At 46.2% G+C, this 23486-nt stretch overlaps 1 protein-coding gene across 1 annotated transcript in view; it reads right to left on the reverse strand.

Moving 5' to 3' along the window:
- XXYLT1 (xyloside xylosyltransferase 1) overlaps positions 1–23486 on the reverse strand; it is a 194451-nt gene that overhangs the window by 145798 nt on the left and 25167 nt on the right. The window contains exon 2 of the mRNA XM_030823004.1: positions 3190–3337. Coding sequence (XP_030678864.1) covers positions 3190–3337 — 148 coding nt within the window. The remainder of the gene's footprint in view (positions 1–3189; positions 3338–23486) is intronic.

The following is a 23486-nucleotide window of genomic DNA, read 5'->3' on the forward strand; positions in this document are numbered from 1 at the left end:
AACGTAACAAGAATGCAGCAATTACGCTACAACAAAGCCATCAACCAAAGCACAAAACAACACTCATTTCTATGATTAAAAAACAATGAATGCAAAAAAGGCAGTTAAGAATCATGACAAACTCAAGACGGCACGAATGATGTCTGAAAACAGAGTGTCCTTCCAAAAACTGCAGGAATTCCAAATGATCTCAGCAGGAACTCCCCAGCGCTGCCAAGTGTGCCAGGCCAGACTTCCTGGCAGGACACGCCCCAGACGCCACAGGAAACTCAAGGATCGCTGATTTTATTTTATGACTATCAAATTTTAGTAACTCCTAATAACTCTTTTCTTAGGAAAAGGCTTTGGGGCACATGTAAAAATGAATTGCTGCCGGGCGCAGTGGCTCACGCCTGTAATCCCAGCACTTTGGGAGGCCGAGGCGGACGGATCATCTGAGGTCGGGAGTTTGAGACCAGCCTGACCAACATGGAGAAGCTCCGTCTCTATTAAAAATACAAAATTAGCCAGGCGTGGTGGCACATGCCTGTAATCCAGGCTACTCGAGAGGCTGAGGCAGGAGACTCGCTTGAACTCGGGAGGCAGAGGTTGCAGTGAGCCGAGATTGCTAAACCATTTCACTCCGACCCGGGCAACAAGAGCAAAACTTTGCCTCAAAATAAAAAAAGAATTGCTGGAAGCACATTATCACTCCCCTAAAGAACCCCAGAAAAGACTGTGTGTTTGGGTCGGCTGGAGGCACATCTAAAATAACTCTTTCCCCGCCTCCTGACGCATGCCCCTCGGAGGGCGGGGCCCACGCCTGGAGGGACACCGATGATGCGTCCATTTACTGCATCGACTGCAAAGCTCTAGCCAAAGCCTTTTCTCTGCAGACATCACTGCCCCCCTGAGCTGTGCCAGGCTCTTGGGCAGAGCTAAGTCAGAGAGGGCCGGAGCACCTTCCTGGCATAATTCTCACCGTCTCCCAGAGCAGCCTAGGAGCTCCCTAACTCTTGTCATCAGTCCCTGCACAATTCATTGCCTGGCTGTCCTATTGCTGGAGGCAGAAGAATTTTCTCTTCCCTGACAAACCACGAGGAGCTGTATTTCACCTCCCGCTGGGTACTCCAAAGCATAACCCAGCCCAGAGTTGAGCATGCAATGGGCAGGAACCTAACAGCTGACAGAGGGAAAGAGGCAGGAGGGAGGGAGGTGGAGGGAGGGCAGGCATGCCTCCCCCTGGCTCCCTAGAACTACAGAAACCCCTAGGGGGGATTCCTACAAGCCCTGGGCTCTTCAGAATGCAAGCTGAAACAGCTCACTCCTGCAGCCCCTCATTTTACAGGTGGGGAAACTGGTGAAGCCAAGAGAGACAAAGTGGCTCAGCCCTATGCACATAAGTGGCTAATGGCGGAGCTGTGAGCAACACCTCCACCTATCTGCCCTCTAGAATCTAGAACAGAACCACGTCCTTCTCAAGTCTGAGCCACCCATAGCTCCTGTACTGGGCTGTCCAGAGAGGTCACGTACGGGGCACCTGATGGGGTAGAAGTAACTATTTGGAGAAGCAGGTCCCAACCCTGGCTCTGCCACTTAAAAGGCTGTATAACCCTGGGCAGGTCTCGCAACTCCTCAGCTTCACCTGTAACCCCACAGGATGGGTAGAAGGGTTGGTGAGCTGACGGAGCTGCACCTGGGTCACTGCAAAGGCTCGCCAATGCTAGCTCTTCACCCTAGGCCCTGTCGGTGAGCTCGTCTCCTCTCTTCTTCAGATTCCTGCCCAGTGGAGCCCCCTGAGCCCTTGCCTCACAACAAAGAGGACACTCAGAGGCCTCCAGGGTGCTGGACCTTGCCTGCAAAGTCCCAGCCAGAATGGATGGGCTTGCTTTTCCCTGTGGCAGGACAACCTCCCAACAGGAACCAAGCTTCGACTCTCAACTCCTGAGTCTCTGGTTCACCAAGCACCTTCTTTTTCACTTCTGGTCTGCTGGGCTGGAGGAGCAGGCCTCCACCATATGGCCCACTGTCCCCTGGGCCACCAGGACCTGCCTGGTCTGGAAACTGGTGGAAAACTCAACGAGCCACAGTTCAGATAACTGCTACCCCAAGGCCCCAAACACCCCTTCTCACCATTAAGAGGCTCAGGACATGGCTCACCATGGCCAGAAACTGGTTGATATGGTTTGGCTGTGTCGCCACCCAAATCTCATTTTGAATTGTAGTTCCTATAATCCCCACATGTGTTGGGGGGGACCTGGTGGGAGGTGATTTAATCATGAGGAGCAGTTATCCTCATGCTGTTCTCATGCTAGTGAGTGAGTTCTCTGAGATCCTGCGGTTTTGCTCGGCACTTCTCCTTGCTGCTGCTACATGAAGAAGGACGTGTTTGCTTCCCCTTCCGTGACTGTAAGTTTCCTGAGGCCTCCTCAGCCATGCTGAACTGTGAGTCTATTAAACCTCTTTCCTTCATAAATCACCCAGTCTCAGGTATGTCTTTATGAACAGCATGAGAACAGATTAATACATTGGTCAATATCCAGGGCTCCAGAACCCATCAAGGATCACTGTAGGGAGATCCTAGAAACCAGAGACACTCCAGGAGTTAGACCCTCCAAGGCTTCCAGTCCAAGCATGACCAGACCTGCCAGAAATTCCACACAAGCTGGACCTATCACACACTGGATGATGCACTCTCTTTCCTGGAGACAGACGCCCAGAAAATCCTTCTAATTGCACATCGGAGTTTCTTCAGAAGTTCTACATGGTCATAATTTGCACCTCTCACATCTAGATTTGCTATTTTAAAATCAGGTAAGTACAGATTCAAACTAGAAAGAACAAGATCATAAATTTGGATGGAGGATCATCTAATCCAACCTACCATTTTCCAGATGAGCAAACAAAGTATAGGGGTTGAGCAGTGGGGAAGGAAGGGGGCAAGTGCAAGGGGCAGAGTCCAGGCCAGAGCCCAGAGACCCCCTGTGTCCTCATAAATGGACCCCGGGAGCTATGCAACCAAGGCCCTGCCCTTGATTCTTGGTGTAGGAAGCTCAGTGGTACAAAGGGCTTGGTTTGGCTCCCTCGTCCACTCTCGCATGTTCAGTGGAGCTCTTCTCTCTGATACAGGGCCTGGGCAGTGTTGGAACCAGGGAAATGGATGCAAAAGTCAGACACCCAGGGGCTGTTGCTCCTGGAAGCCCAGGTTACCTTTGGGCATGATCTGATGCATGGCGACCGAGAGGAAGAAGATGGAGTCACTGTAGTAGGTTCCCGAGCCAGCACTGAAGTGCTTCTGCATGGCCTCCACGACGGGGAAGAGCTTATCTGTCAGCACAGCAACGTCATGGAAGATGACCTGCAGCAGGTGCAAAAAAAATCAAGGCTCAGCAATCTAGTTCTCACCGTAAGCTTGACACCCAACACACACCTGGGATCACAGAGGCAGAGGCAGACGGTGCCTCTCCAGGGTCCACAAGCAGGGGATGGGGCTAGGGGTAGCAACGGAGAGTTAAGGAAATGAGAAAAACCAGAAGTCAGAATTGAGGCCGCACTAAGGAGATGGGGACACTGTGTGAGGGGTGGTATGCAGGCACGCATGTACGGGCTGTGCAGTGGAAGAGAAGTGGGAGGACAGGAAATGGAAACAGCCCCTAGTCTGCTTCCTGCTTTTGAACATGAAGCTGGGCCCCCCTGAAGGTAGCTCTGTGCCCAGCAACTGGAACCATGTGAGAGTGTGTGATCCTCATCACATTGCATGGCTAACACTGCTCCAGGCATCGCCACCTCCTGGTGGCCACTGCATCTGTTCCATAGGCCAGTCCAATGCTCCAGCTCTACCTCCCTCATCCAACAGTGTGAACAAGGAGAGGGTCTGGCCACTGGAAAATGGAACCCGGAAACTGCTCAGTGCTGCAGTAAATTCACAGTCAACCAGCATTTCTTGAGTATCGCTGACACTTTGGAGGCACTGTGAGAAGTACAAGGAATAACCAGGTATACTTTCCTCAAAGCACTTAGAAGTCTAGAGGTATAATCAGCTACAGCAGAGCTTTGCAATTTATGAAACACTCTCACATACCCACACTGATCCCCATGACAACCTAGGGCTTCTGTGAGGCAGACATCACTATTATAGCCTCCAAATTACAAATAAGGACGCAGACACTCAGCCAGGTTACACTTGCAGCAAGTCACACAGATAATAAATGCAGAGTCATCACTGGACCCTGGCCTCCAGATTCTCAGCCCCACACTCCTTCCACCATAAACGCATCCTCATTCCTTAACAGCAACCAACAAAGGATGAAGACATCAGCTCAACCCGCGATTAGAGCAGACAAGAGTACTAACGGGACGCTGAGTTGGGTTTCCTTGTCTAACTCTATTCCAGAAGATGAGAAGTATGGCCCATACGCAGCCCCAGCTTCACACTTGATACCAGATGACCATGTACTCATCCCACAGGTCTTGCAAGTTTTCCTGTTGCTCCATGTGCCCCCACAGGATCTAGATCCTTCTATGACACACAGGAGGCACTCAAGCCAGAAGGCTGGGTGTTCCTCCACCTTCTTCCTCAGTGCTCCTAAGAGTTCTGCAAGCGCCACCATCTTCTCTGGTACCTGACAGGACAAGTCTGCCACACTTCATCCTAGCTGCTCAATCACCACCTCATCGACTCCGAAGAGCCCACCTGAACAGGTGCCAGCAGCAAAAGGCAAAGCCACATGAACCCCTGACTGCCCTGTTTACACTGTCACTTGCCCTGCCAGCAGAATAGACAGTGGCGAGTGGTGCCCTTGAAGCTCTCTAATAGGCAGGCTCCACTCCACCACTCACCTTTCCCCTTTCCCTCCACCTGCCCTTCCAGTCTCATGGTGTTGCCTGCACTACCTGCACTTCCAGAGCCATTGGTGGCCGCGGCCCTGTAAGCCACCGTCTGCTCTTCCTTACTGTTGGTTCTGCTTTTGGCCTATATTTCACTTTTCTTTTTTTTTTTTTTTTTGAGATGGAGTCTCACTCTGTCCCCAGGCTGAAGTGCAGTGGTGCAGTCTCGGCTCACTGCAACCACCTCCTGGGTTCAAGTGATTCTCCTGCCTCAGTCTCCCGAATATCTGGGACTACAGACGCCTGCCACCACCCCCAGCTAATTTTTTGTATTTTTAGTAGAGAAGGGGTTTCACTGTGTTAGCCAGGATGGTCTCGATCTCCTGACCTTGTGATGTGCCTGCCTCGGCCTCCTAAAGTGCTGGGATTACAGGCATGATCCACCACGCCTGGCCTATTTCTCTTATTTCTTATATATGTATCTCTTTCTTTTTTTCGAGACAGAGTTTCACTCTTGTTGCCTAGGCTGGAGTGCAGTGGCACAATCTCGGCTCACTGCAACCTCTGCTTCCCAGGTTCAAGTGTTTCTCCTGCCTCAGCCTCCCAAGTAGCTGGGATTACAGGGGCCCACCACCATGCCTGGCTAATTCTTCTATTTTTAGTAGAGACAGGGGTTTCACCATGTTGGCTAGGCTGGTCTCGAACTCCTGACCTCAGGTGATCCACCCACCTCAGCCTCCCAAAGTGTTGGGATTACAGGCATGAGCCACCGCCCGGCCTGTATCTCTTACATAGCTTATTTCTCTTATATTTCTTTTTAACCTATATCTCTTAGTTCACCTTTCCTTTTATTCTTGAGTCTCTTTTAATTTCTAAAACACTATTAAATTTAGAAAACCTTTGTTACTTTTTTTATTTTTAATTTTTGTGGATACAGAGTATGTGTATATATTTATGGAGTATATGAGATATTTCCATACAAGCATACAATGCATAATAATGATATCAAGGTAAGAGGCATCCATCACCTCAAGCATTTATCCTTTGTGTTACAAAGAATCCCATTATTTTAGTTATTTGAAAATGTATAATTAAACTATGTTTTACTGTAGTCATCCTATTGTGATAGCAAATACTAGGTCTTACTTATTCTTTGCAAATATTTTTTGTATCCATTAACCATCTCCTCCTCCCCCAACTCACTGCACTACTTTCCCCAGCCTCTGATAACCATCATTCTAATCTCTTATCTCCATGAGTTTAACTGTTTTAATTTCTACCTCCCACAAATAAGAACATGCAAAGTTTGTCTTTCTGTGCCTGGCTTATGCCACTTAACAAAATGATCTCTGCTTCCATCACTGTTGTTGCAAATGACAGGATCTCATTCTTATTGATGGCTGAATAGTACTCCATTTTGTATATGTACTGTCTTCTTTTTCCGTTCATCAGCTGATGGAAACTTAGGCTGCTTCCAAATCCCAGCTATTGTGAACAGTGCTGCAATAAACGTGGGGGTGCAGATATGTCTTCAATATACTTAATTCCTTTCTTTTGGGTATATATCTACCAGTGGGATGGCGGGATCATATGCTAGCTCTATTTTCAGTTCTGTTCTCCATAGTGATTGTACTAACTTACTTTCCCACCAACGGTATATGAAGGTTCCCTTTTCTCTGCATCCTCACCAGCATTTGTTACTGCCTGTCTTTTGGAGAAAAACCATTTGAACTGGAGTGAGATGCTATCTCATTGTAGGTTTGATTTGCATTTTTCTGGTGATCAATGATATTGAGCACCTTTTCATATACCTGTTTGCCATTTGTATGTCTTCTTTGGAGAAACATCTATTCAGATATTTTGCCCAATTTTTCATTAGATTATTAAATTTTTTTCCTACAGAGTTGTCTGAGCCCCTTATATAATCTGGTTATTAATCCCTTGTCAGTTTACAAACATTTTCTCCCATTCTCTGGGCTCTCTCTTCACTTTGCTGATCGTTTCCTTCACTGTGCAGAAGCTTTTCAACTGGATGTGATCCCATTTGTCCATTTGTACTTCGACTGCCTATGCCTGTGGCGTATTATGCAAGAAATCTTTGCCAAGTCCAAAGACCTGGAGAGTTTCCCCCAATGTTTTCTTTTGGTAGTTTCATAATTTGTGGTCTAGATTTAAGTCTTTAATCCACTTTGATTTTTTTATACGGCAAGAGAGAGAGGTCTAGATGCATTCTTCTGCATAAGGTTATCCAGTTTTCCCAGCTCCATTTATCAAAGAGATTGTCCTTTCTCCAGTGTATGTTCTTGGAACCATTGTCAGATATGAGTTCACTGTAGATGTATGGATTTATTCCTCGGTTCTCTATCCTGTCGCATTGGTCTATGTGTCTGTTTTTACGCCAGAACCATGCTGTTTTGGTTACTATAACTCTGTAGTATAACTTGAAGTCATGTAATGCAATTCCTCCACTTTTATTCTTTCTGCTCAAGATAGCTTTGGCTATTCTGGGTCTTTTGTAGTTCCATATAAATTTTAGGATTTTTTTCCTATTTCTGTGAAGAACGTCATTGGTATTTTGATTGGGATTGCACTGAATCTGTAGATTGCTTTGGGTAGTATGGACAGTTTAACAATACTGGTTCTTCCAATCCATGAATATGGCATATCTTTCCATTTCTTGGTGTCCTCTTCAGTTTCTTGCATCAGTGTTTTATTGTTTTCATCCTAGAGAGCTTTCACTTGTTTGGTTAATTCCTAGGTATTTTATTTGTAGCAATTATAAATGGAATTACTTTCTTGATTTCTTTTTCAGATTGTTCGCTGTTGGCATATAGAAATGCTAATGATTTTTGTACGTTGAATTGGTATCCTGCAACTTTACTAAATGTATTGATTAGTTCTAATAGTTTTTTGGTGGAGTCTTTAGGTTTTTCCAAATATGGGGTCATATCATCTGCAAACAAGGATAATTTGACTTCTGCCTTTCCCATTTGGATACCCTTTATGTCGTTCTCTTGTCTGATTGCTCTAGCTAGGATTTCCAGTGCTATGTTGCTATTCAACATAGTGGGCATCCTTGTTATTTCAGATCTCAGAGGAAAGGCTTTCAGTTTTTCCCTATTCAGCATGACCTTTGCTGTGGGTCTGTTGCATATGGCTTTTATTATATTGAGGTATGTTCCCTCTATACTCAGTTTTTTGAGGATTTTTATCATGAAGGGATGTTGAATTTTATCAAATGCTTTTTCAGCATCAACTGAAATGATCATACGGTTTTTGCCCTTCATTTAGTTGATATGATGTATCACACTGATTGGTTTGTGTATGTTGAACCATTCTTGTATCCCTGGGATAAATTCCACTTGGTCATGATGAATGATATTTTTTTTAGTGTACTGCTGACTTTGGTTTGTTAGCATTTTGTTGAGAATTTTTGCATCAGTGTTCATCAGGGATACCAGCCTGTAGTTTTCTTTTACTGATGTGTCTGTCTGGTTTTTGGTATCAGGATAATTCTGGCCTCATAAAATGAGTTTGGAAGTATCCCCTCCTCCTCTATTTTTCAGAATAGTTTGAGTAGGGTTGGTATTAATTCTTCTTTAAATGGTAGAACTTAGCAGTGAAGCCATTGCATCCTTGGCTTTTCTTTGCTAGGAGACTTTTTATTATGGCTTTGATCTCATTACTTGTTATTGGTCTGTTCAGGTTTTGGATTTCTTCACGATTCTTAGTAGGTTGTAGTGTCTAGAAACTTATCCATTTCTTCTAGGTTTTCCAATTTATTGGTATATAGTTGTTCACAGTAGCCACTAATGATCCTTTGAATGTGTGCAGTATCTATTGTAATATCTCCTTTTTCATCTCTGATTTTATTTATTTGGGTCTTCTCTCTTTTTTTCTTAGTCTGGCTAAAGATTTGTCAATTTTATTTATCTTTTCAAACTACCAAAAAAACTTTTCATTTCATTGATCTTTTGTATTGTTTACTCTGTTTCAATTTCATGTATTTCTGCTCTAATTTTTATTATTTCTTTTCTTCTACTAACTTTGGGTTTGGTTTGCTGTTGCTTTTCTAGTTCTAAGACGCATCATTAAGTGGTTTATTTGAACTTTTTCTTCTTTTTTGATGCAGGCATTTATAGCCATAAACTTCTCTTAGTGCTGTTTTGCTGTATTTCATAGGTTTTGGTATGTTGTGTTTCTATTATCATTTGTTTCAAGAAATTTTTCAATTTCTTTCTTAATCTCTTCATTGACCCACTGGTCATTCAGAGGCATATTGTTCAGTCTCCATGTGTTTGTATAGTTTCCAAAATTCCTCTGTTATTAATTTCTAGTTTTATTCCATTGTAGTCAGAGAAGATACTTGATATTATTTCAGTTGTTTGGAATGTTTTAAGACTTGTTTTGCAACCTAGCATATGGTCTATCCTTGAGAATGATCCATGTGCTGAGCAGAAGAATGTGTATTCTGCAACTACGGAACGAAATGTTCTGTAAGTATCTATTAGGTCCATTTCGTCTATGGTACAGATTAAGTCTGATGTTTCTTTGTTGATTTTGTCTGGATGATCTGTCCAATGCTGAAAGTGGGGTGTTGAGGTCTCCAGCTATCACTGTATTGGGGTCTATCTCCATCTTTCACTCTGATAATATTTGCTTTATATATCTGAGTGCACTAGTGTTGGATGCATATATAACCGTTATATCCTTATGCTGAATTGACCCCTTTATCATTATACAATAACCTTGTCTCTTCTTATATTCTTTTTCTTGAAATCAATTTATCTGATACAAGTATAGCTACTTCTGCTAATTTTTGGTTTCCATTGGCATGAAATATCTTTTGCCATACCTTTATTTTCAGTCTATGTGTGTTTTTATAAATGAAGTGTGTTTCCTGTAGGCAATAGATCATTGGGTCTTTAAAAAAATCTATTCATTCACTCTTTGTCTTTTGATTGGAGAGTTTAGTCCATTTACACTCAATGTTATTATTAAGTAAGGACTTACTCCTGCCATTTTGTTATTTGTTTTCTAGTTGTTTTCTGGTCTTCCCTTTTAGTAAAGGTGATTTTCTCTGGTGCTATGTTTTATTTTCATGCTTTTTACTTTTTCATATCCATTGTGTTTTTAGACTTGAGGTTGCCACGAGATTTGCAAATAATATTTTATAACACATTATTTTAAATTGATGACAAATTAACACTGATTACATAAACAAACATACTAAAAAACAAGCAAAAAGAAAACTAATAAAAACTCTATACTTTAACTTCATCTCCCCACTTTTTAACTTTTTGTTGTTTCTATTTACATCTTGCTGTACTGTCTTGAAAAGTTATTATTTTTTATTGGTTTATCTTTTCATCTTTGTACTTAAGATATGAGAAGTACACACATTGCAATTATAGTGTTTTAACAGTCCGTGTTTTTCTCTGCACTTACTATTACCAGTGAACTTTCACCTGCAGATGATTTCTTACTGCTCATTATGATCCTTTTATTTCAGATTGAAGAAATCCCTTTAGCGTTTCTTTTTTTTTTTTTTTTTTTTTTTTTGAGACAGAGTCTCGCTCTGTCACCCAGCATGGAGTGCAGTGGTGCGATCTCAGGTCACTGCAAGCTCCGCCTCCCGGGTTCACGCCATTCTCCTGCCTCAGCCTCCCGAGTGGCTGGGACTACAGGCGCCCGCCACTATGCCCGGCTAATTTTTTTTTTTTTTTTTTTAGTAGAGATGGGGTTTCACCATGTTAGCCAGGATGGTCTCGATCTCCTGACCTTGTGATCCGCCCGCCTCGGCCTCCCAAAGTGCTGAGATTACAGGCATGAGCCACCGCGTCTGGCCAGCATTTCTTGTACGATAGGTCTGGTATTGATGAAATCCATCAAGCTTTTGTTTTTCTGGGTAAGTCTTTATTTCTCCTTCATGTTTGAAGGATTTTTTTTTTTTTTTTTTTTTTTTTGAGATGGAGTGTCACTCTGTTGCCCAGGCTGGAGTGCAGTGGCACAATCTCAGCTCACTGCAACCTCTGCCTCCCAGATTAAAGTGATTGTCCTGCCTCAGCCTCCCAAGTAGCTGGGATTACAGGCGTCTGCCACCATGCCTGGCTAATTTTTGTATTTTTAGTAAAGACAGGGTTCCACCGTCTTGGCCAGGCTGGTCTTGAACTCCTGACCTCAAGTGATCCACCTGCCTCAGCCTCCCAAAGTGCTGGGATTACAGGTATGAGCCACCGCACCCAGCCTGAAGGATATTTTTGCCATATATGCTATTTAAGTTTTTTCCCTTTGACACTTTAAGTATGTCATGCCACTCTCTCCTGGCCTGTAAGGTTTTCACCAAAAAGTCTGCTGTCAGATGTATTGGAGCTCTATTTTATGTTATTTCTTTATCTTGCTACTTTTAGGATCCTTTCTTTATTCTTAACTTTTGAGAGTTTGATATTAAATGCCTTGAGGTAGACGTCTTTTGGTTAAATCTGCTTGGTGTTGTATAACCTTCCTGTACTTGAATATTTGTATCTTTCTCTAGGTTGGGGAAGTTCTCTGTTATTATCCCTTTATATAAACTTTCTACTGCTGTCTCTCTCTCTCTACCTCCGCTTTAAAGCCAGTAACTCTTAGATTTGCCCCATTGAGGCTATTTTCCAGATCTCATAGGCATGCTTCATTCTTTTTTACTCTTTCTTTTGTCCCCTCTGACTGTTCTTTCTTGCTTGCTTGCTTGCTTGCTTGTTTGCTTGCTTTCTTGCTTGCTTGCTTTTCTTGCTTGCTTTCTTGCTTTCTTTTTTTGAGACAGGGTCTGGCTCTGTCATCCAGGCTGGAGTACAGTGGGGCAATCTTGCCTCACTGCAACCTCTGCCTCCCAGGCTCAAGCCATCCTCCCAGCTCTAACTGTGTATTTTCACATAGCCTCTTAAAGTTTCCTATTTCATTTTTCTACTTGATTAATTCTACTATTAGGAGATTCTGATGCATTCTTCAGTATGTCAGTTGCATTTTTCAGCTCCAGAATTTCTGCTTGATTGTTTTTAATTATTTCAATTTGTTTGTTAAATTTATCTGATAGGATTCTGAATTCCTTCTCTGTGCTCTCTTGAATTTCTTTTAGTTTCCTCAAAACAGCTATTTTGAATTCTCTGTTTGAAAGATCACATATCTCTGCTTCTCCAAGACTGGCCCCTCGTGCCTTAATTTAGTTCACTTGGTGAGGTCCTATTTTCCTGGATGGTCTTGATGCTAGTGGATGTTTGTAGGTGTCTGGCCATTGAAGAGTTAGGTATTTATTGTAGTCTTCGCAGTCTGGGTTTCTTTGTACTCATCCTTCTTGGGAAGGCTTTCCAGGTATTCAAAGGACGTGGGTGTTGTGATCTAAGTTTTTGGTCACTGCAGCTGTATCTGCATTAGGGGGCATACCAAGCCCAGCAAAGCTCTGGTTCTTGCAGATTTGTAGATGCACCACCTTGATGGTCTTGGATCACATCTGGAAGAATTCTCTGAATTACCAGACGGAGACTCTTGTTCTCTTCCCTGACTAACTCCTAGATGAATGCAATCTCCCTCTCTCTCTCTCTCTCTCTCTCTGGCTGAGCTGCCTGGAGCTTGAGGAGGGGTGACACCCCTGTCACTATCACCACTGGGACTGCACTTGGTCAGATTTGAAGCCAGCATAGCACTGAGTTTTGCCCCAGGCCTGCTATAACCACTAGCTGACTACTATCTATGTTCACTCAAGGCCCTAGGGCCCTACAATTAGCAGGTGGCAAAGACTGCCAGGCTTGTGTCCTTCCCTCAAGGGCAGTGAGTTCTCTTGGGCCCCAGGCAGGTCCAGAGATGCTATCTGTGAGCCAGGGCCTGCAATCGGAAGCCCTAGAAATCTACCTGGTGCTCTATTCTACTGGGGCTAAGCTGGCAACAAAACCACAAGATAAAGTCCTTCCCACTCTTCCCTGCTCTTTCTCCAGGCAGAGGACTCTCTCCCTGTGTCCACTACCACCACAGGCCCGTGGGGAGTACTGCCAGGGTGCCACCAATGTTCACTTAATGCCCAAGGACGCTTTAGTCAGCTTGTGGTGAATCCTGCCAGTCCTGGGACTCTCTTCAGGGCAGTGAGCTCCCCTCTGGCCCGGGGTAGGTCCAGAAATGCTATCCCAGAGCCAAGGCCTGGAACTGGGGACCCCAAGGGCCCAGTTGGTGCTCTCCCTATGTCTGAGCTGGTATCTAAGCTGCGAGACACAGTCCCCTTTATTCTTCCCTCTCCTTTACTCAAGCAGAAGGAGTCTCTCCTCGTAGCCACCACAGCTGTGAATGTGCTGGATCCCATCTGAAGCCAGCAGGTCTCAGAGTCTCACCCAAGGCCCATGGTATGTACTACCTGGTTACCACTGCTGATTATTCAGGGCCCAGGGGCTCTTTCGTCAGCAGGTGACATTTCCTGCCATTACTGGGTCCTTCCCTTCAAGGCAGTAGGTTCCCTTCTGGCCCAGCATGTCTAGAAATGTCATCTAAGATCTAGGGCATGGAATGGGGGCCTCAGGACTCTGCTTGGTGCCTTATCCTACCGTGACTGAGCTGGTACCCAAGTTGCAAAACAAAGTCCTCTTTACTCTCCTCTCTTCTAACAGAAGGAGGGGGTCTCTTTTGGAGCTGTGAGCTGCGCTGTCTGGGTTTAGGGGATGGGGGATACAAGCGCTCCCTTAGCCACCCTGGCTGGTGTCTCATTAGGTCATGCAACCCCCAAGTCCACTGGCTCTGAGCCCAGCACAGCACTAGGACTTGCCTGGGTGTTGCAGTCCTTGTGGCCTGGTTTATTTAGAACCCCAGAACACTTTAACCTATGGTGACAAGGCTTGCTGGAACTCAAGTTCTGACTGCTGAGATGGGTGATTCTCTTCTGTCTAGGCTGGTCTAAATGCTCCCTCCGTGGGCATCGGCTGAGTTCTGCCCACTGTTGGCAGCAATGAGTTCCAATGCAAAGTCCCACAACTGCTGCACTCTCCATCCCCATCACACAGCTTCTCTCTTAGCACCATGTGGCCACCGCCACAGGGATGGAGTCAGTGATCAAGACTGTCTTTCCTACCCTCTGCAGTGCTTCTTTCGGTAATATGAAGTTAAAACCAGGTACAGTGATCGCTCACCTGATTTCTAGTGCCTGTGAAGGTGCTTTTTTGGTGTAGATAGTTGTTAAATTTGGTGTTCTGGTGAGGAGGATGATTGGTGGAGGCTTCTATTTGGCCACCTTGCTCCACCTCCAGCCTAAACTTAAAAAAACTGGCATGCCACATTGGTCCTCATCATTCCCTAAAACTTGTTTTATGTAACACTTTAAATCTTCTGTCTCATTATGAAAGTCTTTTTTAAAAATATCTTCACGCTTCTCTTCTAATGTACTGTTTTCCTTTATCCTTTTCTGGCTACTGGTTTGTTTTTTTGTTTGTTTGTTTTTAATACTTTTTTTCAGATACAGAATCCAGACCAGTTCCTGCTATTTTCCAACAGAAATCTCAAATTATGTTTCTCATTCCCACACCCCCTCCACTTCCTCTCACCCCTGCCCCTGCAACCTCTCTGACAGCTTTCCCTACCTCCTGCCTTCCCCACTGCCCCATTCTGTTATACCTCCAGAATTGTTTTCCAAATAGAGAAATTCATTTTTCTCTCTCTCCTTGGCTTCAAGACCTCCAATGACTCGTTGCTCCCTTAGTTACAGTCCAAATCCTCTAGCAAGGCCTATAAGCCCCTGCAGTAGTGGCTCTGGCTACGTCTCCCGCCCTCCCCGCCTCTTGTGACTGGGCAGCACTGAACCAGGCAGTCTCCCATCTACTGGCCACACCTGGATGACCTACATCCTTGCACGCCTGTACTTGCTCTTCCCACCGTCTGTAATTACCTCTCCCAGCCCCCATCTGCCTGGTAAGATCCTATCCAGTTTCCCAATCCTCCCCTCCAGCCTTCCCACAGCCTCCCACAATTCACCATGCCCTTCCTAACACCCTACATCACATGGGGGCTCCACTTACCCTGTCTGACTCACTTCCCAGGGCTCTGTTTCTCTATCTGCTGCATGGGGCACTCCTTGTAGCCAGAGGCCGTGACTGCTCTGTGCCCTGTATCCAGCCACTGGCCACATGACAGGCCATCCATACATCCATACAGTTTTGCTAAACTAAGTGAACTGCACTTTGGGCAAGTAACTAAACCTCTCTGAGCCCCAATTTCTTCATGGGTAATACAGGACTGACAACACGTACTTCCTGTGGTGTCTGTCAGGGCTATCTGCAACACACATTCAGCCCGGGGGCTGCCACACCATGCTTATTCCTAAGTGTTAGTATTGAGCCTCCTCCCAGTCCCCTAAATGCCTTCTCCCCACAGATCAGTTTTCACTCCTAAGCCAGCTTTTCCCTCTGAGCCTCGTTACACCTCCAAATCATCCCTATTTGCTGGATTTACACAAGAAGCTGGAAGCTGACAAGAGTGTTCTCGCAGAAGGGAAGGCCTCTGTATTCACTAAGAAGGAAGAGAAAGAACGGATCTGCGCAGGCATACACGCAGAGCAGGGCTGCTGCAGCCAAACTAAGGGAGATGAAGAGCTATCCACAGCCAGCTCACTCCCTACTGGCCCCATCTCACCCCAAAGCTTCACAGGAGACAACTGCATCCCATCAGCATTAATAGACTTATGAGGACAAACTGTACTCAGTACATTGTTCCAAACGCTGTGCTGCCAAGCCTGCACCCATGAATATTTCATGTAATAAATCTGCTTAAAGATAAATGAGTATGTTTCATGGAATAGACTTTATGCAGCAAGAGGCAAACCATAGACACTGCAAGTGTGAATCAAAATGCCCAGGCCTCCCAAAGACTAAAACAGGTTTGTAAACTAACCTTCCCAAGGACGGGCTGGCACATGTCATACTCCGGCGGCCTTTGCCCAGACCAGGGGCTGATGCCTGGCAGTGGGGCAGGGGGCAGCAAAGCAAGAGTGAAGAGAGGAAATGAGAGGGACGGGGGAGAGAAAAGGCCACCCCTTCAACCTCCCCTCCTCCCTTCCAAGTCCCCCACCTCCAGAGCTGCAAGAACATACAACCTGGGAAACCAGGAATATAAGATGACTCCCATACTGAAGGCAATTAGCCAAGACCCAAAACAATGGTTAATGCCAACCTGGAATATATGATTTTTAGGAATGCAGACAAAAAAGTCTGATCACGATTTGTAGGTTTTATTAATTTGTTTACATACACATACTTAAAAATCCTGTTGATTATAAAATACTATTTTTCCCACACCCAGCTTACAAAATAATTTCTCTTCAAACCCTTCATGTGCATCAACAGCAATGCCTTTATGAAGCCCAGAGTCAAGCTGCATCACCCAGAGCACATCCTCCTCACCAGCTGTTTAGGATACAGTTCCCTGTGAATTTATGTAGAATGCTGGCATCAGAAATGTCACCCCAACCCACAAGAACCCATGTTCATATCATGAGGGCAGTTGGATGTTGTTTTTAATCACCTAATGACATTTCTCATAGTAGGGTTCTTCAATGGCCTATAATCATATATTTGTAGCCATTCACTAACCTTCAGGAATATCCCGCCCCAGGAATATCCTGCCCCAGAAATGATTAAATCTGTGTTAAATTTCTTTGCCTACTTTTATTTTTAATTAATTCTGCATCTAAATTCAGTAATGACTGAGCTTTCTTTTCAGGAAAACGTGTCCTCAAACAGTACACTGTTGTTCAAACTAAAATATGTAACTGAGAAAGTGCTGTGTGATATAAAAGACCTTGGAAAGGCTCAGCTCTTTCGAAAGGGACAGTGTAGGGAGGAGGGGAAAGAGGTGAAGCTTGCCTCATATTCTACCATGCACAGCAAACTCAACACTTGTGATGCAAGGAGGCTGAAGCATCAGTCATGGCAGAGCCTGGTGCCAGGCAGAAGCAGGCGTCTTTGCCACCCAGCCCTGTGCTTGCTGGCACTGAGATGCCTGACAGCCAGGCCACCGCTCCTCTAAACACTCCCTGGGGACATAAAGTCAGGCCAAGCCTTTAGCTCCATTTGGTGGAGAAAATTCATTTTATCACTCGGCCTGCCCCACTGGGAGTCAGATCGCAGCCACACTCCTGAGCCAAGAAGGCAAGTGGCAAGGGCTGGCCCCAAGCATGGAAAGACGCCAGGTTTCCAGGAAAGCCCAAGGCCTGTATGAAGAACAGCCGCTCCTCTGGCCACAGATAGCAATGCCACAGGTCGGCCGAAGGCCAAGGGTCTGCCCGTCTCCTCCCCATGCTCCGCCAGAGACCATCCCCCCGCACAGCTATTGGAGGGAAGGTGACGGCACAAAGCTCAGGCACACTCTCCCCAAGTCCAGCAATCCTGGTGCCCCTGACAATGCTGAATCCACCTCCTGCAGGAACCACAAATAGGTTTCAACTTGTCCTGAGGGGCTGCCTGGAGCAGAGGCAGGAAGGATTCTGCAACAACATCTGGACTCTGCAAGGAAGCCTGCCATCAGCAGAAATGTCCACCAGGGGGCTGGCCAGCTGGCCTCCCATGTAGTTATCATCCAAGTGCAGTGGGCGCAACATTTAGGCTGTGATCACCCCAATGATGAGGAGTCGGTGCCTCCCGAGACTCAAGAATGAACTCATTATGAAAACCACAATCTGCGGTTCAGATGCTAAGATGCCACCTAGTCACCTGGCAACCCTGGTCCAAGTACTTCAACACCCTAACTCCTCCGCACAATGGGAGTCATGTGACTGTCTCACAGGGCTCTTGCGAGGAACATAATGGGAGCTCAATAAAGGACAGCTGACGTTGCCATTACTCCATTCCAATAGTTGGGAAGTTTTTTCCATATAAGAACACCTAGATTAGATAAAAGAACACGTTCCGTATTTACACAGTGCCAAGATACTGCAGGCACTAATAAAAGCTAACTGGTAAGGGCAGGCGCAGCGGCTCATGCCTGTAATCCCAGCACTTTGGGAGGCTGAGGTGGGTGGATGCCCTGAGCTCAGGAGTTCCAGACCAGCCTGGGAAACATGGCGAAACTCCATCTCTACCAAAAATACAAAAAATTAGCTGGGCGTGGTGGTGCAACTCAGGAGGCTGAGGTGGGAGGATCACTTGAGCCTGGGAGGTAGAGTTTGCCGTGAGCCAAGATCTCCCTACTGCACTCCAGCCTGCTGGGTGACAGAGTGAGACCCGGTCTCAAAAAGAGCTATGGCAATGCTCCACTGGAAGGTAGTTCCAGGTCCTTCCTCCTGCCACATTCAGCCCGCATCTGGATCCCACCTCTGCTGGGGGCTGCCCAGGGCCCACCTAGGTTCCTTCCACACTCTTCATGTTTAGCATGGAGTACCTATTTGCAAAACATGCTTCTAAAGTCACTAAAACGGGCCGGGCGTGGTGGCTCATGCCTGTAATCCCAGTACTTTGGGAGGCCAAGGTGGGTGGATCACCTAAGATCAGGAGTTCGAGACCAGCCTGGCCAACATGGCGAAACCCCGTCTCTACTAAAAATACAAAAATTAGCCGGGTGTCGTAGCACATGCCTGTAATCCCAGCTACTAGGGGAGCTGAGGCAGGATTGCTTGAACCTGGGAGGCGGAGGTTGCAGTGAGCTGAGATTGTGCCACTGCACTCCTGCCTGGGCAACAGAGCGAGACTCCATCTCAAATAAAAAAAAAAAGTCACTAAAACGATCCAAACCTATAGGTAGATCAAACACAGTTCTGAAATGAAGAGGTCTTAATGTATCAGAAAAGTCACTAAGTAAAGACATCTGCCTCCCAATTGGAAGTGGCCTCTCCCACTCTCCCACCCTCAGGCCTAGTCAAACCCGGCAGAACACCAAGGCCGACCTGAAGAAGCGGGGCGGGTCTTTCAGGACCGACACCTACTTGGCACATTCCCAAGGAGGAGCTGTCCACACCTTCTTGAAGCAAGGGCAGGTGCCCTGTGATGCCCGGTATCCATACACTTGGAGGACACGCAAACGAAATGACAGGCTCTGAGGCTGGTGGCTGGGGACACAGTAGACCCCACTATGGGCCCCACGGAATTTAAATTAGGGCACAGCTATTCTGTGTCCTGATTTTCATGTCTGAAGTTATATCAAAAGTGTTTCCTTAAAGGAAGTTTTCCTGGAGCAACAGACAGATGATTGAGTGATGGATGGGCAGAGCTACACTACCTATTGATCTCTTCCCAAGGCTTGTCAGCAATTCCAACAAGAACTGGAGGAAAAATGACTTTCTGGGAAAACAAAACATTGTTTTCCAATTAACCTGCACCATGAATGTGAAGGCACATTTCCAGAATGGAAGAAAAATCTGCTAACGGACTGGGAGTCTTTCATTCCTACACCCATGCCAGACACCTGAACACCCCAGGGCCTATGCACTGTCTACTCTGCTCAGAGAACCCTCCCCCAGAACCTTCTCCTGACTGAATCCTTCTAGCCGTTCAGCCATTCAAATGTTACCTCCAGAGATTTTCCCTCACCAAAAAAGTAGCTACCACCCTCACCACCAACACACACACACACATGCACACAACACACACACACATCAGTCCTGGCTATTGCATGACCAGATTCATTTCCTTCATAATACTTATCACCAAACATGTCATATTTTTCAGTGTTTAGTCACTCACTGCCCATCTCTCCCCAGCTCCCAGCCAGCCTGTAAGGCACCATGAGGGCGGGACCTTGTCTGTCTTACTCATTGCTGCATATCCAGCTCTTAGTCAAGTGCTTCACATGCAGTGGAGACTCTGTAAATGCTTGCTGCAGGTAGAAATGAGCAAATAAACGGGCAGAGAGGAGGGGCGATGGGACAACTGTTTCAGACACAGAATGTTGCCCCGTGGCCCTGCAGCACCTGGGAACTCAGCAGTTCCTTCCTACCCCAGTATCTCCCCCGGGCATGTCATGTGCTTCTCCATCTCCATCCAGCCCTCATCCAAAGAGAAAGATTTCTTCCACATGGGACTTTTTCTAAACATTCCAGAGCACAGGCCTCCTTCTCACCTTTAACCTGCTAGACAGAAGACCCGGGCTACAGTATCTCACTTTGTCAGTAGGAGCTGTTGTCTCCATTTTACACCCAACCTGCAAACTACTGATACGACATTGATGATTGGAGGAACACCAGGGTTCTTGGTCTTGCGCTGACAGGATTAATGACACGGACACACGTGGAGTGGTTTTAAGGAGCGAAAAGTTTAATAGGCAAGAAAGAAGGAAGAAAGAAGGGAACAGCTCCCCCGTACAGAGAAAAGGGACAGGGTTTGGAACAAAGAGAAACAAAGTGTGGTGGAAAAGTGGGAGGTTACATGGGAGGCTGGAGGAGGTGGGGTCTGATCTGCATAGGGCCCAGGGGATTGATTTGACCAGGTATGTTATTTACATAGCATGCAGAAAAACCTGGCCCTCCCACCTTAGCCCTTTTAATATGCAAATGTAGGGCGCCAGGATGTTCTGAACACAAGGTGTTATCTGGAGGTGGCCATGACACTTGGTACACCCGGTGACAAGAAGAGGGTGGGAATCGCCATGTTAAGTGAACACAGTTTCTAATGGCCGGCATTCGCATATCAAAGCTTGCTGGCCCGGCCCTTCAAGACACCTTTTCTGTTAGAAAAGAGATGGTTCAGCAACCCAAATGCCCATCAATGATAGACTGGATTAAGAACATGTGGCACATATACACCATGGAATACTATGCAGCCGTAAAAAAGGATGAGTTCACGTCCTTTGTAGGGGCATGGATGATGCTGGAAACCATCATTCTCAGCAAACTATCGCAAGGACAAAAAACCAGACACCGCGTGTTCTCACTCATAGGTGGGAATTGAACAATGAGAACACTTGGACACAGGGAAGGGGAACATCACACACCGGGGCCTGTCATGGGGTGGCGGGAGGAGGGAGGGATAGCATTAGGAGATATACCTAATGTAAATGACAAGTTAATGGGTGCAGCACACCATCATGGCACATGTATACATATGTAACAAACCTGCATGTTGTATACATGTACCCTGGAACTTAAAGTATAATAAAAAAAAATTTAAAAAAACAAGACATGGTTCAGGGATTGTTTCTTATTATAAGAAAATTTCCACTGAGAACCTTTACCCTAACTCTCTGCCTAAAAATTATTTCTTTATAACTCCTGTATTACTAGTTCAGAATAGCCGTGCCCGAATCTAAATTTTATGTCTGAAATTATATCAAAAGTGTTTCCTTAAATGAGGTTTTCCTGGAGTGACAGACAGATAATTGAGTGATAGATGGGTAGAGCCACAGGTCTATTGATCTCTCTTTTCTTAGTCACTCACATGTCCTGAAAACACTATCATTCTCAGTGGCTGCCTGTTGCCCCCACCAAAAACTTGAGCTCACTTTGAAAACAAAGGTCTCCAAGGGTAAGTGGTAAATGCTCTGAATTTGGTTCGCTTTAAATGGAAAAGGTAACAGTCATAATGGATGTGCAGTTTTTACAAGGAAAGAAAAAGACAGAAGCAAAGGCCGGGCCCCTCCCTCATGTGACGATTATCGCTTCTGCACGATGTCCTGGATGGACTAATAATTGAATTTTGTCAGGCAGTACCACAAACAGCTGAAGAGGGGAAAAGCAGCCTGCCCAGCTAATTTCTAAAGCCATGTCCAATATCCATTCTCACAGCCTACTTTACTGACAGTTCAAAAGTGACAGCCCCTCCTCCCCACACTGTCCTCACCGCACAACGTCCAATCGTTACGCTACCTCCTCACACTCAACTCCACCTCGCACTTACTGAACCGTCACTAGTTTCTAGGTAACCAGACCTGCAATGAACGTTGTAGGACTCCTGCAAGATTGCCATTGTGTCAGCAGAGATGGGCCCTATTCCAGTCGTCCAAAACCTTAATATGACCAGGGCAGGGTAGGAGCAAATGTAACACAAAGACACCGGCCCACCGGACAGCAGGTGATGAAACGTCACACGTCACCAGGACGGCGTATCTCCAGCAAGCCTGCGAGCTTCACCTGCACTGCCGGGAGAGCGGCTCTGGGTTCCAGGTCTCCAGCTTTGCTGCATGCACACATGGCTCTTGCTGGGGAGACTTATTAAAACACTGACTCCAGGGTCCTGAGCACAGAGATTCTGAGTCAGGGTCGGCAGTGAGGCACAGGAATCTTCATTTAAAAACCACTCCCGGCCAGGCGTGGTGGCTCACGCCTGTAATCCCAGCACTTTGCGAGGCCAAGGTGGGCAGATCACCTGAGGTCAGGAGTTTGAGACCAGCCTGACCAACATGGAGGAACCACCATCTCTACTAAAAATACAAAATTAGCCAGGTGTGGTGGCACATGCCTGTAATCCCAGCTACTCGGGAGGCTGAGGCGGGAGAATTGCTTGAACCTGGGAGGCAGAGGTTGCAGTGAGCCAAGATCGCACCATTGCACTTCAGCCTTATGTGTAGCCCAAGATAATTCTTTTTTTTTTTTTTTTTTTTTTTTTTTTTTTTTTTTTTTGAGATGGAGTCTCGCTCTGTCGCCCAGGCTAGAGTTCAGTGGCGTGATTTCAGCTCACTGCAATCTCTGCCTTCCGGGTTCAAGCAATTCTCCTGCCTCAGCCTCCTGAGTAGCTGGGATTACAGGCACACACCACCATGCCCAGCTAGTTTTGTATTTTTAGTAGACACAGGGTTTCACCATATTGGCCAGGTTGGTCTTGAACTCCTGCAAGTGATCGGCCCACCTTGGCCTCCCAAAGTGCTGGGATTACAGGCATGAGCCACCGCACCTGGCCCAATTAGTCTTCTTCCAGTTGGCAAAGGGAAGCCAAAAGAATGGACATACCTGTTCTAGAGTGTCCCAAGGAGGCAAGGGGTCCAGAAGCCATTTAATTTGAGTGGCAGCTGAAGGAACTATGGGTGTTTGCCTCACGTGGGAGTGGGAAGAGGCAGAGAGGATGATATGCATGTCCCCTCCAAATCTCATGTTGAAATGTGGTCCACAATGCTGGACATGGGGCCTGGTGGGAAGTACGGAATCATGGGGCAGATCCTTCATGAATGGTTTAGCACCATCCCCTTGGAGGTAAGTTAGCTCTCGCTCAGGCGGTTCACGGCAGATCTGGTTGTAGAAGTGTGTGGCACCTCCACCCGCCTCCACTCTCTCCTGCCCCTGCTCTCACCCCATGATGTGCCTGCTTCCCCATCACCTTCCGCCATGACCGGAAGCTTCCTAAGGCCTCCCCCAGAAGCAAGCGCTGGCACCACCCTTCTCTACAGCCTGCAGAACCATGAGCCAATGACAACTCTTTTTAAAATAAATTACACAATCTCGGGTATCTCTTTATAGCAATGCAAAAATGGTCTAATACAGAAGACAACACAACCACACACACACACCTGCTGATTTATTCTCTTCGCCTCCTTCTCCATCTAGCACACTTGTGTTTACACCAGGTTTTTTCTTGCCTATAATGAAGAGAGGATAAATGGCTACAATAAACCCCTTCTCTCTCTCAAAATCTCAATTTGCTTTTGACTCAGGCGCTCCTAACAGAGCAACAATCAAGCATCAGTCCCCAGGAAGACAAGGCTATCACGACTGGAAGAAAGAAGAGCTGGGCAAAGGATCCAGTGCCCTCTCTGTGCCC

Source organism: Nomascus leucogenys, chromosome 11 (genome assembly GCF_006542625.1).
Source record: "Nomascus leucogenys isolate Asia chromosome 11, Asia_NLE_v1, whole genome shotgun sequence".
NCBI classification, from domain to species: domain Eukaryota; kingdom Metazoa; phylum Chordata; class Mammalia; order Primates; family Hylobatidae; genus Nomascus; species Nomascus leucogenys.